The sequence below is a fragment of the Tetrao urogallus genome (assembly GCF_951394365.1).
Source record: "Tetrao urogallus genome assembly, chromosome: Z".
Lineage (NCBI taxonomy): Eukaryota > Metazoa > Chordata > Aves > Galliformes > Phasianidae > Tetrao > Tetrao urogallus.
The window spans coordinates 1,909,867-1,924,146 of record NC_136816.1 but is presented as its reverse complement, the minus strand read 5'-3'; the positions used below and the strand labels follow the sequence as shown (position 1 = coordinate 1,924,146).

The 14,280-nt window shown below is 43.8% G+C and overlaps 1 protein-coding gene across 1 annotated transcript; it reads left to right on the top strand.

The window, feature by feature from the left end:
• Positions 1 to 2,692: 2,692 nt before the first annotated feature.
• On the top strand, positions 2,693 to 11,789 carry CDO1 (cysteine dioxygenase type 1; the record flags this gene model as incomplete). The annotated part of the gene is made up of 5 exons (XM_079548667.1): positions 2,693 to 2,871; positions 4,644 to 4,721; positions 6,658 to 6,815; positions 9,287 to 9,456; positions 11,760 to 11,789. The coding sequence occupies 5 exons, from the start codon at positions 2,693 to 2,695 to the stop codon at positions 11,787 to 11,789; spliced, it is 615 nt and encodes a 204-aa protein (XP_079404793.1).
• Positions 11,790 to 14,280: the final 2,491 nt, after the last annotated feature.

Here is a 14,280-nt window from a genome sequence, read left to right as displayed (position 1 = left end):
GTACACTGCACTCATTTCACTCACTGATCACTGTGTTTTATAGTCTGATTGCATTTCACTGCATGATGTGTAATATGACTTATTCTCAAACTCCTTTAGTGAATCGTTTTGCAAGCTGCAGATTCTCATAGCAAGCCTGCTGCACACTGCAGGATCAGTCTCCCCAGGTTATGCGTGCAGTTCCACAGCCCCAGTATGGCCCAGCCCATCTGGATGTATCTCATCATTTTGCTTTGTCTTCCAGATCAGAGTTTGGGAACTGCTGTTTTAGATGGCATACTCTTATATATTTCCAAATGCCAATTTGACATTTGCAATGAATATTTGCTTACGTTTCCTCTTGGTTCTAACCCAAAAGGTGTGTTCTGTACAAATTGCATCTATCCAAGAGTTCATGAGGAATAAAAGGCACTGGTGTCGTAGGCTGAGTCACCTGAGGTTTCAGATGCGGGGCACAGTCCTTACATCACTTAAAGAAAAAGGTAGCAACCATACTGTAAATCTTTGGGTCTGTAAATGCGATACACTGGGGCAAGTGAGGGAAGTACCCCTGGGGAAGATTATTAACCTTTTCTCTATTACCGACTTGTGACCACACGCTCTGTTCTCTTAGCCCTTCTTAGAGAGCTGCTGCCACTGAGACACAAACGGCACCAAAGCCTGCAATGCCTTCAACATGCACTACAGCTGTAGGTCCTAACTTTCTCTTACTGCTCAGCAGAAGCAAAGAAACTGAGGTCAGCGGTTGAGCTGCACAGCCGGAAGAGGTGGGCTGCCAATAACTAGTTGGATCATGAACTGGTGTCTCACTTGGTGTTCGATGTCACATCCAAAGACTGCTCACAGTCTCACAGTGCCTGCACCTGTCCTTGGTAAGAGCTGAATGGTTAGGCATTTGTCTATGAAGCAGTGTTTCTGTGATTATAGCCTAACCTCCCGTCGTCAACGGCAGAGTTCTAACCATCAGCAGGAATAGTTTACTGTTTTCCTCTGTGCCTCTCAGTGAAGTCACGTCATAACAAGTGCAAGAATGATTCACTGTTTGTGCAAACCCTCTGCTCTTCACAAGGACGACATGTGAAACACAGGAAAAAAATCCTCAGACCTTTACGCTTCTTCCCTTGCTTGCTCTTGCTCCAGCCCAAAGCGTATTTGTCCACTGCAGGCACTCTGCTATCTGCATACATTTCGGATAGAAATGCTGGCATCCTGTGGGTGCCATAGCACCAAGCAGATTCAGCAGCACCAAACATGATTATGTGTCTCCTCCTCTGAGAGATGCCACTGAGTGCCACTGTTAAGCAAAGGAAAAGGGCTCATTTATCAGAGAAACAAAACAAAAACCACTGTGCTGTTGGCCTCAGTAGCTTTGGGCATCCTTTTCAAACTAGATTCAAGTAGCCAGTCTTAAAATGGACATATGATTTTTGTTTTAAAACTTTGTTACAACATCTATTACATTTGATGGAATAAAGCCTCCTACAGACTTGAGGAGTATTCCAGTGAATGGTTGAGGAACATGAGCATTAATTAATTTCTATGGGAGTATAAACGGATGATTTTAAGAAATGAAATGGGAATAATGCCATATACTTCTTCAAAAAAGGGCAACTGATAACGTGAAGACAACTCCAGTTCTGTGTGGATTACAACACTCTATTTAGTTTGTCAGTGGCGGACAGCCTCTACGACTGAGGTTATATACAGCATCAACTGCTGTGTATGAGCTCGGATCCTTGTGCCATTTCTGTCAGTGCAGTGAGTGAAAATCCATAACCATTGTTCCTAATGATTTTCATGCAGTCAATTAATGAACTCCTTCAGAGGTTTTCAGGATTAACACCTCGTGTTGAAATATTCAGAGTGAAAATATTCCTGAATAGATGTGAATAGGAACAAAAGGGGGGAGAACAGGGAAGGAGTATACTAGAAGAATATCAATCTTGTAATGAAGTTAAAGAAAAAAAAACTGAAAGAATTTATTATATATATTTATATAATTTATATATATAAAATTCTGAAAGAATTTATGTTTGCAGCTTTATGAGTGAGCTACAACCAACGACAGCTGCAGTGTGAAACTGCAGGAAGTAAATCCAGTCTAGCCCTCAACTGTAACACAGGGAGGTACAAAGTGCCCCCCCTGTTGCATCTAGAGGCATCTCTAATGATGCCATCAACGCTGTGCCAAACAAATCAAAGTTCTGAAGTGTCTGGAATTAACAGTGGAAGCATAATGTTTTTTCCTGTGTTTAAATACCTGGACATCAACAAACACTGAACATCCCACCAAAGGAAGTGATGTGCTCGTTCTTCGCCTGCTCTTCAGCTGCAAAGAAGAGATGCTTTTCGTGCAGCCACGCAGCGGCCGTTGCTATCGTCAGCAGAGTCTCCTGGTTGCAACGCACAGATTCAGCTCTTGCAAACCTTACAAAGCCGGCCTGCAATCACCGCCTCCTCCCTCGGCGGCTGCACGGCCGTCCCCGGCCGAGGGGCTCGCGGCGGCAGGGATCCGAGCCCCGCCCGCCGGTGTCTGTGCCGCCGCAGGGTCGGGCAGGCCTGCCCGCGGTCCCGCCCGTCGCCGCCCGGCCCCTCCGCCCGCCGGGGCGGTGGCAGCTCCCGCCGTGCCTCCCGGCCACATAAAAGCGGGCGGCGGAGCCGGGTGAGGCAGCGCGGCGGACGGTGACCGGCGATGGAGCAGCCGGTGCAGACGGAGATGTGGAAGGCGGGGAGCCTGGAGGAGTTGGTCCGCATCCTCCACCGGCTTTTCGCCGAGGACAAAGTGAGTGTGGAGGAGGTGCAGGCGCTGATGGAGTCCTACGAGAGCAACCCCGACGAGTGGCTGCAGTACGCCCAGTTCGACCAGTACAGGTAGGCGAGCGGGGGCCCCGCCGCGTCCCTCGCCCTGCCGACCCCCGCCGCAGCCCCTCCGGGCGGCACGCCAGGCTCGGGCCGCCATCCCGACCTGGGCGCGGTGGTCCTCGTTGTGCCCCCGGAGGGCCGAGCCGGGGCGGAGAGCGGGCGGGGCGGCGGCGGCCAATGGAGGCGGCCCGGCTCAGGTCCCCTCGGGCCCGGAGGGCGCGGGGGTGAAGCGGGGGGCGTTGCTCCGGTGCTCCGCGGGGCGAAGCTCTGCGCTGCGTCCCCGGGGGACGGCGCGGTTAGCGGGCGCTTCGATCCGCCGCGCGACAGCTGGGCTGGTCCTGCCGCTGGTGGCTCCCTTCTCTTGCGTTTAGAAATAGATGGATTTTGTCTGAGCATCTCCCTTGAAACTTGCAGTCCGAACGGACTCTTCCCTCTCACCTCGCTGCTGTGGTCTGGGGTTTTTAACCTCTCTTCATCTCGTGTTTTCTCTGTTTGGGACAAATCACAAACTTAAGGAAAGTAAGGATTAGAAATCTTTCTAATGCCAGCCTGCCTGGCAGCCTGACCTGCTGACTGAAATAACAGCACTTGGAGAGTCCATTCCTTTGCCAGCATTGATAGCTTGTGCTCTGACGTGGTAGGAGAAATTATGCCTATCTAAAGCACATAAAGATTATGAGTGCTAAAAGGCAGCATATTGGCATAGGTGTTATGCTTTGAATATGGTCTGCTTCCCATCTTTGTTGCAATAGAGTGGGATTAAGAAGAAACTATTACAAAATCAACTGATATCAGGCAGTTTCTGCGTGTCTGTGCTTGCATAATTCAGATAAAAGCAAGGCATCTCTAAAGGGCATAAGTTTGATTTATTTGGCAAAGTGCTAATGATCATGACTAAAGCTAACACAGAATCAATGGGTGATCTGCACTGTAACAGCTAGAGGCATGAGCCTTGAATCAATAGAGCCACAGTATGGCAAGCAATTTGCAGGCAAAGAGAAAGGAGGGAGCTTCTGCAGGGAGCTTCTCAGCGGCGTGTGGTGAGTGGGAAAGGCATGCCAGGGGTGCAAGGAAACCAGTGTGGCTGTACAGAAAACCCCCTCAAACCTCAAGAGCAAGTAACATTCTGGAATACACATTGTTTGCAAAGCTTTTAAAAGCAAGTATTTTGTCTTCTACCTTTAAGCTAGAGAAATGCTGGCAGAAATTAGACCCGTTGGTATGGGTCTAAGCACAAGAACACTATGGTATGAGGTGTATATTCTTGTCCTTGTCCTCAAAGTTCTAAGTGAAAACCTGACTTTTTTTTTTATTTTTATTTTTTTGGCCTAGTTCAAGTGAATGCTGTGTAACGAGAAAGAGCCAAGAGTATCCAAAAAAATAGCTGTAGAATGATGTTACCATGTATTTTTCTTATTTCATAGCAGTCTTCTGTTTCTAATTATAAGCCAGCTGCTGGAGTGACTTCATTCAATAGCTATTTTGATTTGATCCTGTCTACCACTCTAGTCTTAGACTCACAGTTCCCAAACTCTGATCTATCTATGTAATTCAAAAGCAATATGACTGTTAAATATTAACTATGTCCAATTTTTACCTGCTGAGGAAAAAGTACTTTCACAAAAACAGCTTTAAAGTTCAACTTCACTTTTTCCAAGAAAAACTTTTCTTTCAGTAACAAGGTTTTTATGTTGCAGCTCGCTTGTATAGCAGTGTTTATATAATTTTGTCTTTCATGAGCATATCAGTACAGTTAGAAAAGCAAACACTTTATATTGCAGATACACAAGAAATCTTGTGGACAATGGAAATGGAAAGTTCAACTTGATGATCTTGTGCTGGGGTGAAGGACATGGCAGGTTTGTATTCAAAGGTTATGGCTTTAGCAAACAGATATAAAGCTACTGTATCTTTCATTGTTAAATGAGAAGAAGAAAATAATCAGCCCTGCACGAGCTGTTAGAAAACACCTGGAAATTAAGCAGTACAGAACTGGTCATTATTCATTTTGGATAGCAGTCCTGAATACTTGGTTGTTTGTTTAGTTTTTGCAAGGCTGTACCTCACGGACTGTTTTAGAGCGTTTAGGATAAATACTCTTGCCAAATTAAACTCCCTTTCTGGGAGGACATTTTTAATCCCAGTACTGCAGTGGGTCCTGGGGGTAGGGCAGGTTGGATGGACCGTGCTGGTTCTGAGAGATCTGCCTCACTTTGCAGTGAGAGAGGCTTTGCGGAAGCAGGACTTGGTCCAGTTTACGCAGCCTTTGCTCTCCTGTGTTGTTTCAATCTAGTCTCTGCCACATGACGATAAAAGTACATCTGGGTGAGAACTCTGATCCGTGGGCTCAGGCATCCCTCCTCCTCCCTGTGAGCTGTGTGTCCTACAACCTGAAGGAAGGACCTGTCCCACGGAGGGTTCTTCATAAAACATTGGCCAAAACGCAACGTGAAATAACAAAACTTGCGGGTTTTGGCTGCTTGGCCTTCTATATAAAAACAGCTCCAGGGAGCTGCGAGGACGAGGTTTTTGTTTGTTTTAATCGAGCACGCATAGCTAACTTTTGTGGTATTCTCTACTGGATGCCTTGAAGTTATACCCAGAGACATGTAAGAATCAAGTCCACCACTGCTGGTCCTTGTGGGCTGTTCTCACAAAGGCTGTGATTTATGTCAAACTCTGTTTGAGTTGAATGAGCATTTGCTAGAGCTAGACAGAGACCACAAGCAGATTTCTGCTTCCTATGTGAGGAGGATCAGATTGTTCTCATGGCTTGTGGAAGGACTGTGACAATGTGTCATTTGTGAAGTGTTCCGTGCCTGAAGTAAGCTCTGCCTTTCTGACATCTCACTTCGTAGAGGAGATGATTTTTTTTTATTGAAGAAATAAAACATTTAAAGAAGTTTGTTTATTGAAAACTGTAATGTACAAATACCGAGTTTTTAATTGAAATTCAATAGGACTGTGCTTCAGAGAGGCCAAATTCCCCTTTCCTCCATCAACCCAGTGAACAGAGATGTCTCCCTTTGTCCCAGTCTGCTGGCTGCTCTAACAGTTAGTCCTCTATTTAAAAAAAATAAATCAAAACCAAATAAAATCCAGCCCATGTATCTCCAATTGTAGCAAATAGTTCTGAGCAAGGAGACAGACCAAGCAAACACACAGATTGTGCCAAATCCTGCTGTTTTTGTTCATTTTTGCCATACCAGCGAAATTAACAGGTTACTATAGCTGGTTGTACTTATCAGAGTGTTTTTTTTATTCAATAAGTGCCTATGCACCCCAACAGTAAAGACTCTGTAGAAATTAAGTGGAAGTCAGTAACTTATCCCACGTTTTGGGGGGAACATGGTGAATCTGCAAATATCAGATGTGTTTGCAAGTTTATTCTGGCCTCTGCCCGGAGATCACTGGAAAGCATTGTTCTGTTTCTTGGCCCACAGGAGTTTGCTGTTCTGAAGATGTTTTTTTCCGTCCTTCTTAGACTTCCTTTGTATTTTTCCCTGGCGAGGTCACATGTTGACCAATATCTGATGTTTCCTTAAATCCTGCTACATGTAAACTTATCCCAGTATGGTTCTAACAGGTTGTTTTTAAGTAGGTATATCCTAGTGCCTCTGGATGTCCTTGCCTTTTTTCTTTTCTTTTTCCCTAAGATTACTGTGCATGACCCATGTGCAATTGAGTATAATTCTTAGGCTACATCCAGATACTGTATGTTGTGCCATCTGTGTAGCTTGCAGTACTTAAATATGCATATCCTTCTGAGTTTGGTTATTCTTTTCACATATATAGCAGCATCCATGACCACACTGATTCACACTGCTTTATGAAGATTCTCCAGGGAAATCTAAAGGAGACTCTGTTTGAATGGCCTGAGAAAAAAGGGAATGGTGAAATGACTAAGAAATCAGAGCGAGTTTTGAGAGAAAATCAATGTGCCTATATTAATGGTAAGCTCTTCTAATAGCTTGTTGTTTGACAACTGCTTATCCTTGAGTCCCATTTCTAGCAAAAGAGTTTGTGTGCTCTCTAAATAGTCTCCTGCATCTAATAGTGTGATGCTTATGGCATTTTGCATGATTGTCAAAGAACAGGGATCTTTAGATTCTGCACAGAACTGCGCATTTACGTTCGGTAGAACAAATAAAATAGTCCTTCAACTCGCTCATAACTGCAACAATTGCTTGCTGCTTAGATGTGCTAGATAGCTTCTCTACTCCATTCAGAGCTGTGTCCCTAATAAATATCTGAAATTGCTTATAAACTTGGAGCTTTTGTGAGAAATAAGGGAACTAAAGGTTTGACAGTTTAATCATCTTAATCTTTGTATTTTTTTCCAAAGAAGTAATCCTTTTGGTAAGCAGTGGAAATCCTGGGACAAAAAATACAAAAGCTGTTGATGGAGTACACGGAGCAGGCAGAAGCAAAGGCCCTGATCCCCAGGTTTGTTGTCCAAACCATCAGGGGAGCATAGTGCTGAAGTGCAGTGTCAGCACAGCTGGGCAGACTTGAGCATTTCAGTTTACAAAATGATTGCCTCACCTCGCGGGCACCGAGAGACAACCAAGTCTCCAGCAGTATGGTTGCCCAGATACCTACAGCTGTGCCGCTGTGCGTACCCGTGGTTTCAGTGTGTTGTGCTGTGCTGAAGGCCATCTGGTAGTGACCAGCTGGTTATCATGGTCTGATCCTATGAAAGACATCACACGTCATGTTGAAGGGCAGTGAGTATTGCTGAGTAGTGTGATGGTGTGATTGCTTCTGTGGGATGGCTTAGAAGCTGGAGCATGCACCTGGTGGGGCTGAGCCCTGGAGCTCCTTAGCAGAGCCTCATATTGAGCTGTGTATTAAGCATGGAGGAAGCAAGAGCAGGACTCTGCAGCCCTTTGTTGAAGGAATGCTGTGTTAATTGAAATCACAAAATCCACAGGGCAGGAAATGCAGACAGGAGCTTGACATGTCTGCTGATGAAAGGGTTGCTCCCACACTGCTGCCAAGGGGTTCTCATGCTTGTGTAGATCTTCCTCACTGTGCAATTATTTCCCTTGCAAGGAATTATACTGCATGTGCAACTAATCCAAACTTTCTCTGTTGTTTAAAACAAATTTGATATTTGCTTTTCTGGGCCAGTTTGGATCTCTGACACGTTTCCTGGCTGACAGTTTGCTTTAAAAATAAATGACTAATAAAGCAGATAGATAAAAAACAACTAGAAGGAAAACACTGGCGGTGTGTTGGTTACCTGAAATACTTCAACAGTGTGCTTCATGTTTTCATTGCATGCTTCTTGGCTACTGTTGTACTTTACTTCTGAGGTTAAAATCCACTCATCTGAGTTCAAGTCTATTGCACGAGCACAGAATTAGGACAGCACATCCTCTATCTAAATAAGTTATGGTAATGACGCCTGGAGCTTACAATTCCAGTGTTACCAAAGTTAAAAGTGCCCATAGGATTCACAGAGCAATATGCCAGCATTGTGCAATACCAGTGTAGGTATTATATAACAAATCAGTGCAGGTACAAAAGCCTGAATTGTTTCTACAGCAGGGTGAATTTGAATACAAGGTCTCTTCTACGTAACTCAAAAGCTCAAATTTATTGCAGAATGGAAATGTTGTCTTGGGGGTGGATGCGATTCTTCATACCTTACATTTTCATGTGACTGCTTGATTTCTACTCCATTGCTCCAGCAGGCACCATTACTTTGTTAGTAGCCACACAACAGACAGTGCCTTGTTTTATTACAAGTTCAATTATGCTTGCTATTCAGCTAAGGTTGGGACTGTGCCAGTCACTAGTAATTTGTCACCTTATTCAAAAGACCAGACAAATGAGAAGGCTGTTGTGCTCCAAACTAACACTCTGGAAAGATTAATTAGTAAACAGATGCCTCCAACAGAAGATAACTATGTCTCTGCCCCAGATACAAGTAGCCGACAACATGACTGACGTCCTTGTTAACTGGGCTAAGGATTAGAAATACAAAAACTTCCTCCCTGAAGAACATCTTGATGTTTTTAAGAAACATGAACTGTCCAGCCTCTAGAGGATCTATAACAGCATCTCTGAGGAAATTAAATTACCTTGAGCTCCTTTGGAAATGATAGCTTGAAAACAGCTGACAGGCTGTCCTCAGGCTTTTCTGTATTCCTATGGGCCCCCAGCCAGTAGCAGATAATCCAGCATTATGGGAGGTGTGAAAGGCTGTAAGGTGATTTGAAGTTTTCAGGAACCTGTGCTGGAGATCAGCAGTCAGATTCCCTGCACTGAGTTATGCATTGCCCTTAAAAGTGCAGGAATGCCTAACTGGCTTGCTCACTGGTTTAAGTTTAGATAACTTCTTTTTTCCCAGGCATTTGAGATCTCATTAAATCTGCCTGTTAACTCAACTTCTTGTTTCGTGCCGCAACTTGTGTAGACTCCATTGGCCTGCACCGTGTGGAGAACATCAGCCACACAGAGACTGCTGTCAGCCTGCATTTGTACAGCCCGCCTTTTGACAGCTGCAACACCTTTGACCAGAGGACGGGGCACAAGCACAAAGTCAAGATGACCTTCTACAGCCAGTTTGGAGAAAGGACTCCCTGTGTAAGTAGGAGGCAGTGCGCTCCCCAGCAGCCCTCAGCTCCGAGCACGGGGCTGGGGCTGAGGGCTGCCCTCTTGCCCCTGCATGTGGGAGCAGTGGACCTGGGGCCTGCCCAGCTCAGGCAGGAGCTCCCGGGATACTCATGCCTGGCATCAGCGTAAAGCCTGATTCCAAACACCACTCCGTTTTTCTGTTAGCAACCCCCTGGTGTGCAGTTCTCTACTTTGGAAGAGAGTAGGGCAACACAGCCATGTATTTTATAAATGGGAAAACCAAATCTGAGGACTTGCCACATGTGGGTGATGACACTGGATTTGGCTGCTCAGCCCACAACCTCATTTCCTCTTTCCTGTGGACTCAGTTGACCAATTTGTGTGAGTGCTGAAACAGCCTACCTCCCTTTGGTCAGCAGGAGACAAGTTCTGTGCTGGGAAATGAGAACTTGGCCCTTAGCTGTATGCCTTCAGGCAGCAAATGATGGTAAAAGCAACCTAGTCAATGGAAAACAGCAAAGAGGCCAGATCGTTTTATCCAGTTTAAGTCATGTGTAACATTTCCCGTATAAACTGTTCTGCCAAAAAGCACCAGTTTTCAAGTCAGATGTTTTAAGCCTCGTAACTTACAGTGAACTGAAGCATTTTTTAATAAGTTGAATATAATTCTTCACAACTGAAACTTTGAAATGGAAAAAGTATGATTTGAGAAAGAGTTGGCTGGTTGGCTGTTGTCTGCATTTTTAAGCAACCGCATGAGGTTGTATTTGGGTAGAATAGAAATCTTAACATAAGCATTAGGAGACTGTGCTAGGACATCTGTGAGAGCTTATTAGGGCTCCTGCTAGCACTATTCCATGCACTGGGAAACCAAACCTCTTAAAAGGGGAGAAAAGAGATTCTTACTGGTCAGCCATATGGGAAGTTCAATGACTGTGTTCTTTTAGTTACAGAACAGTTTCACCCTGCACAGAAGCCAGAAATTCAGTAGTTCAGCAGAGTTAGCCCTAAGTAAGATCGTGTTGAATTTTTATGTAATCAGTGAGAACAGTGTAAATTATTGGAAGCTTGTCACACTATATGATTACTTTACCAAATGGTTAAAACACAAACTTTAATACTCACACTTTTGAAAGGCCTTTGAGAAAGTAAACCCAAACTTTTAATTCAGATTTCTAGGGGAAATTATGTGAAAAAATATTTAATAAAATTAATATGGGAGTTTTGTATTTGCTTGCTTCCTTTTTGTTTTAAGCGCTTATTGAACATGAAAAATGTAAGACAGCAAGCAAAACTAGTCCTGGACTGTTTTGCTACTCTTAATCTATAAACAATTGACAATGCCTGTATCTTTGTGGGGAATTGGATCTGGCTTGCTGGACAGAGGTAAATCTTAGTCACTGGGTCTTTTCCATGAGATGCTGTAGATGAAATTGAAGCAAGGGGAAAAGCAGTGTCTGGGCTGGGCCACCCAGTCATCTTAAATGACCTCATGCTACCAAAGCCTTCTGGACAGGGTGAGGGTTTCTAGAAAGCTCGGTGGAAACTCAGGCTTCCTTCTGCTTACCTTATCTCGAAAAGACACACAAAAGGAAGAGAGCTATCAGTTAAAAATACAGAGAGTGTAAGGTGAAGCACACATATATATCTTTTACTAGTGAAATCTGCCTAACCAAAGCACATTCAGTGCTTCCCGTTTTTTGCAAGTAAAACATTCAGGTAAATCTCTAGAGTTTTCTAGCTATGCTGGAGTTTTAATTCATTAATTCTGCAGTAAATTCTAAGTAGTAAATTACTGCAGTAAATTCTGCAGTAAATTCTGTAGTAAATAAGTCATGTAGGTCTAATAATTAAAATAGCATGTCATTATGCTACCATAGCCTTGCCCATGGAAGTTACAGTGGACAGAGTCTGGGTACAAACTGTAAGAGCTCTGATGCAAAAGTTCCTGAGGTAAAGCTGGCAATGCCTTCAGTTCCAAAGCACACCAGCACTTCTTGTTGCCACTGGTCTTACTGGGGAGGGCAGTTTCTCACTACAGCCTGCTGTTCAGGCTGGACTTCCCACTTCCATCAGACCGCTGTGAGCTCAGGCCTGAGGGGTCTGCTCCCTTCAGCTGCCTTTTTGGCCAAGGCCTTGCTCGTGGTCACACTCAGAGCTGATGGATGACAAGACTGCTTTGATCATGCTCAGAGCACCCTCTATAAAACGTGTGGAATGCCTTGCGAGCAGTACAGAGAACTAGTGCACCAAGAGCAAGGACAGTCAGTGCCTCTTTCCTTAAAACAGCAACCTGTCCTTTTCACTTGCAGGCCATGGCAATGCCACAGGAGAACAACTGAGGAGCACCAGCACGCGTTTGCACAAGACCTGCTGAATGTTGAACCAGGGACAGAAGACTCGTGTGGCTCTTTGTATACTTTGTGTGTAGATGTACAATAGGGCAGCTTCCAGCAAACCCCCATTTTCCCTGAGTGAATGGTGATCACGGGACACTAAGCCAGCTAGTGCCATCAACTACTTCAGAGGTTAGATGCCTTTCCTTGGGCTACTGCCAAGTCAGAATTAAGTAGTTTGTTTTCTGATTCTAGCCTCCTTTTGATTCTGCTTCTGTTAGCACACTGAGAGTATCAGAAATAGAGTTTTAAACATCATCTGGCACTACTTCATGGCCCTAGATGTATGTAAATTCTCAGTGTAATTAATAACCACGTACATTTGTAAGCTTCCAGTCACTTGTACCTATGAGTAGTACACTAGATACAATCAGCAGATTTTTTTTTTTAATGAACTCTTTTAGGTTTTAATGATCTAAGCCATTTTGATAGTTTTGTGCATTTTTTACTTTTTTTTTTTTTTTTTTTTTTACAATTTCATTTGTCAGATCTTGTTTTAAACAGGAGCAGCAAAATGCTTCATGCACAGTGATTTTCAAAACTGGGCAGAGATTTGGGGTTTTAATAAGACTAATCATACTTAACACAGCTGATGTCCAGTTTCCAAAGTGTTCTGTGTAGCTACTGAAGTCCTTTCAGGTAACTGAAATAAAACTGGATTTGTGCACAGATTTAATAGTTTTCAGCCTTCTTCTCTTTGTAACTGAGATTTTCATCACCCTTTATTAATGTCCACATTGGCCATAACCGTAAAAGACTTACTCAAGCAATAATCCTTTAAATAAGGATTTAGAAACCTGGAATTATTTCAAACACGCAGAGAATCCTGATGCCAATTAAGCTGGTGGGAGATTTGCCACTGAGTTCACCGGTGCTTGGTTTTATTTTCAAATTTAACTACAAGGAAATCACCATCTCTAAAAAAAAGTTAACTGCTTAAAGGTACAAACATCACTGAAGCTGCCCTCACTGAGGCTGTGCTAATCACTGAACACAGATAGTACATTGATAGCGAATGTGTGGAATGTCTGATTAGATGAAGGCTCATTACTCAGTTAGCAATGTAAGTCTTAACAGTAATCTCTTTAGATCAATCACACATCTTGACCAGCCCAGAAAATATTATTTACTTGGTGAGGCCGTTTCCAAGGAGGCTCTTTCAGATTTTCAGAAAATGCTTAAGCAGTGTCACAGTTTTAAAATTAAGCTATGACAGCCTGGTCTGGTGGTTGGTGACCCTGCACATAGCAGGGGGCTTGAAACTAGATGATCATTGTGGTGCTTTTCAACCCAGGACATTCTAGGATTCTATGATTCTGTGGTTCTGTGATTCTATGACTTTGAATTGCACTTACTCATTGAGCCTGCAGGAAGGCTCTGTGTGCTTTGCACAGGGGAGGGAATAAAGATATGGAAGTAAAAGAGGAAGAGAAATGAAAGTCAAAGCGGTCCTGGAGGCAAAAGAAGAGGAGGAAGCTGTAGCAGTGAGGACTGTCTGCGAGAGGTGGAACTGGACACTGTGCCAGTGGGCAGGAGATTAAGGAGATGCACAGCCCCAAACTGGAAGTAATATTAAGAGCATTGACACCACAGACGTAAATAATGCTCTGATTTTTCTGGGCTCTGGCATACCCCAAGGTGTAGCATGGTTTGGTTTTTTTGTTTTGTTTTTGTTTGTTGTTTGTTTTGTTTTGTATTTTTTTGTCTCTCATGGGAACCAATTCTTGAAAAATCTTGTCAAGACAAATGTTGACCAGCTAAGATTTGACGTGGTTTGTCTTGTGAGCATCAGAGATGAGCTAAGGCAATGTCATCTAGGTGCTCTGCTTCTGCAGGGTCACTGAGAGCAGATAGCTCACGGCTGTGTCCATGCTTTTGCTTACTAGCTAAAATTAAAGGGTGAATCCAACAGTTCATAGAGCACAGGTTCTGTCAGGTCAGATGATCTGGGAAGCTCAGAGACACACAAGGAGCATAACAGTAATCAGAGAAGCAGTTAGCTGCACTGAGATCAGCAATATGGAAACTCAGGGGTACACCTTAGAGGTACATGCCTAGCAAGTGAGACAGAAGAAATATTAGCAGAATAGATAGAAACCCTCTACATGAGTTGGCTCAAACACTGTTTACCCATGATAAATAGGGCATCATACATCACGTAGAATAATACAGGAATTCCAGTTTCAGAATAAGGTACTTATGCCTGGCATATTAGAGACAAGGGGATAGCATAGTCAGCATTATGGACACCAATGCAAGAAATGTCAAGAGAAATGCTGAGCCAAAGACATACCACAGCCAACTTCTTTGCTAATGGCTAAGTAATAGCTATGTATCTTGTGCTCTAGCCAGCACAAGCTAACACCTATGGAAAGCAATTCAGAATCAATAAATACATACATCACTGAAAAAGTAATGTTTCCTATTTGTTTCCGTG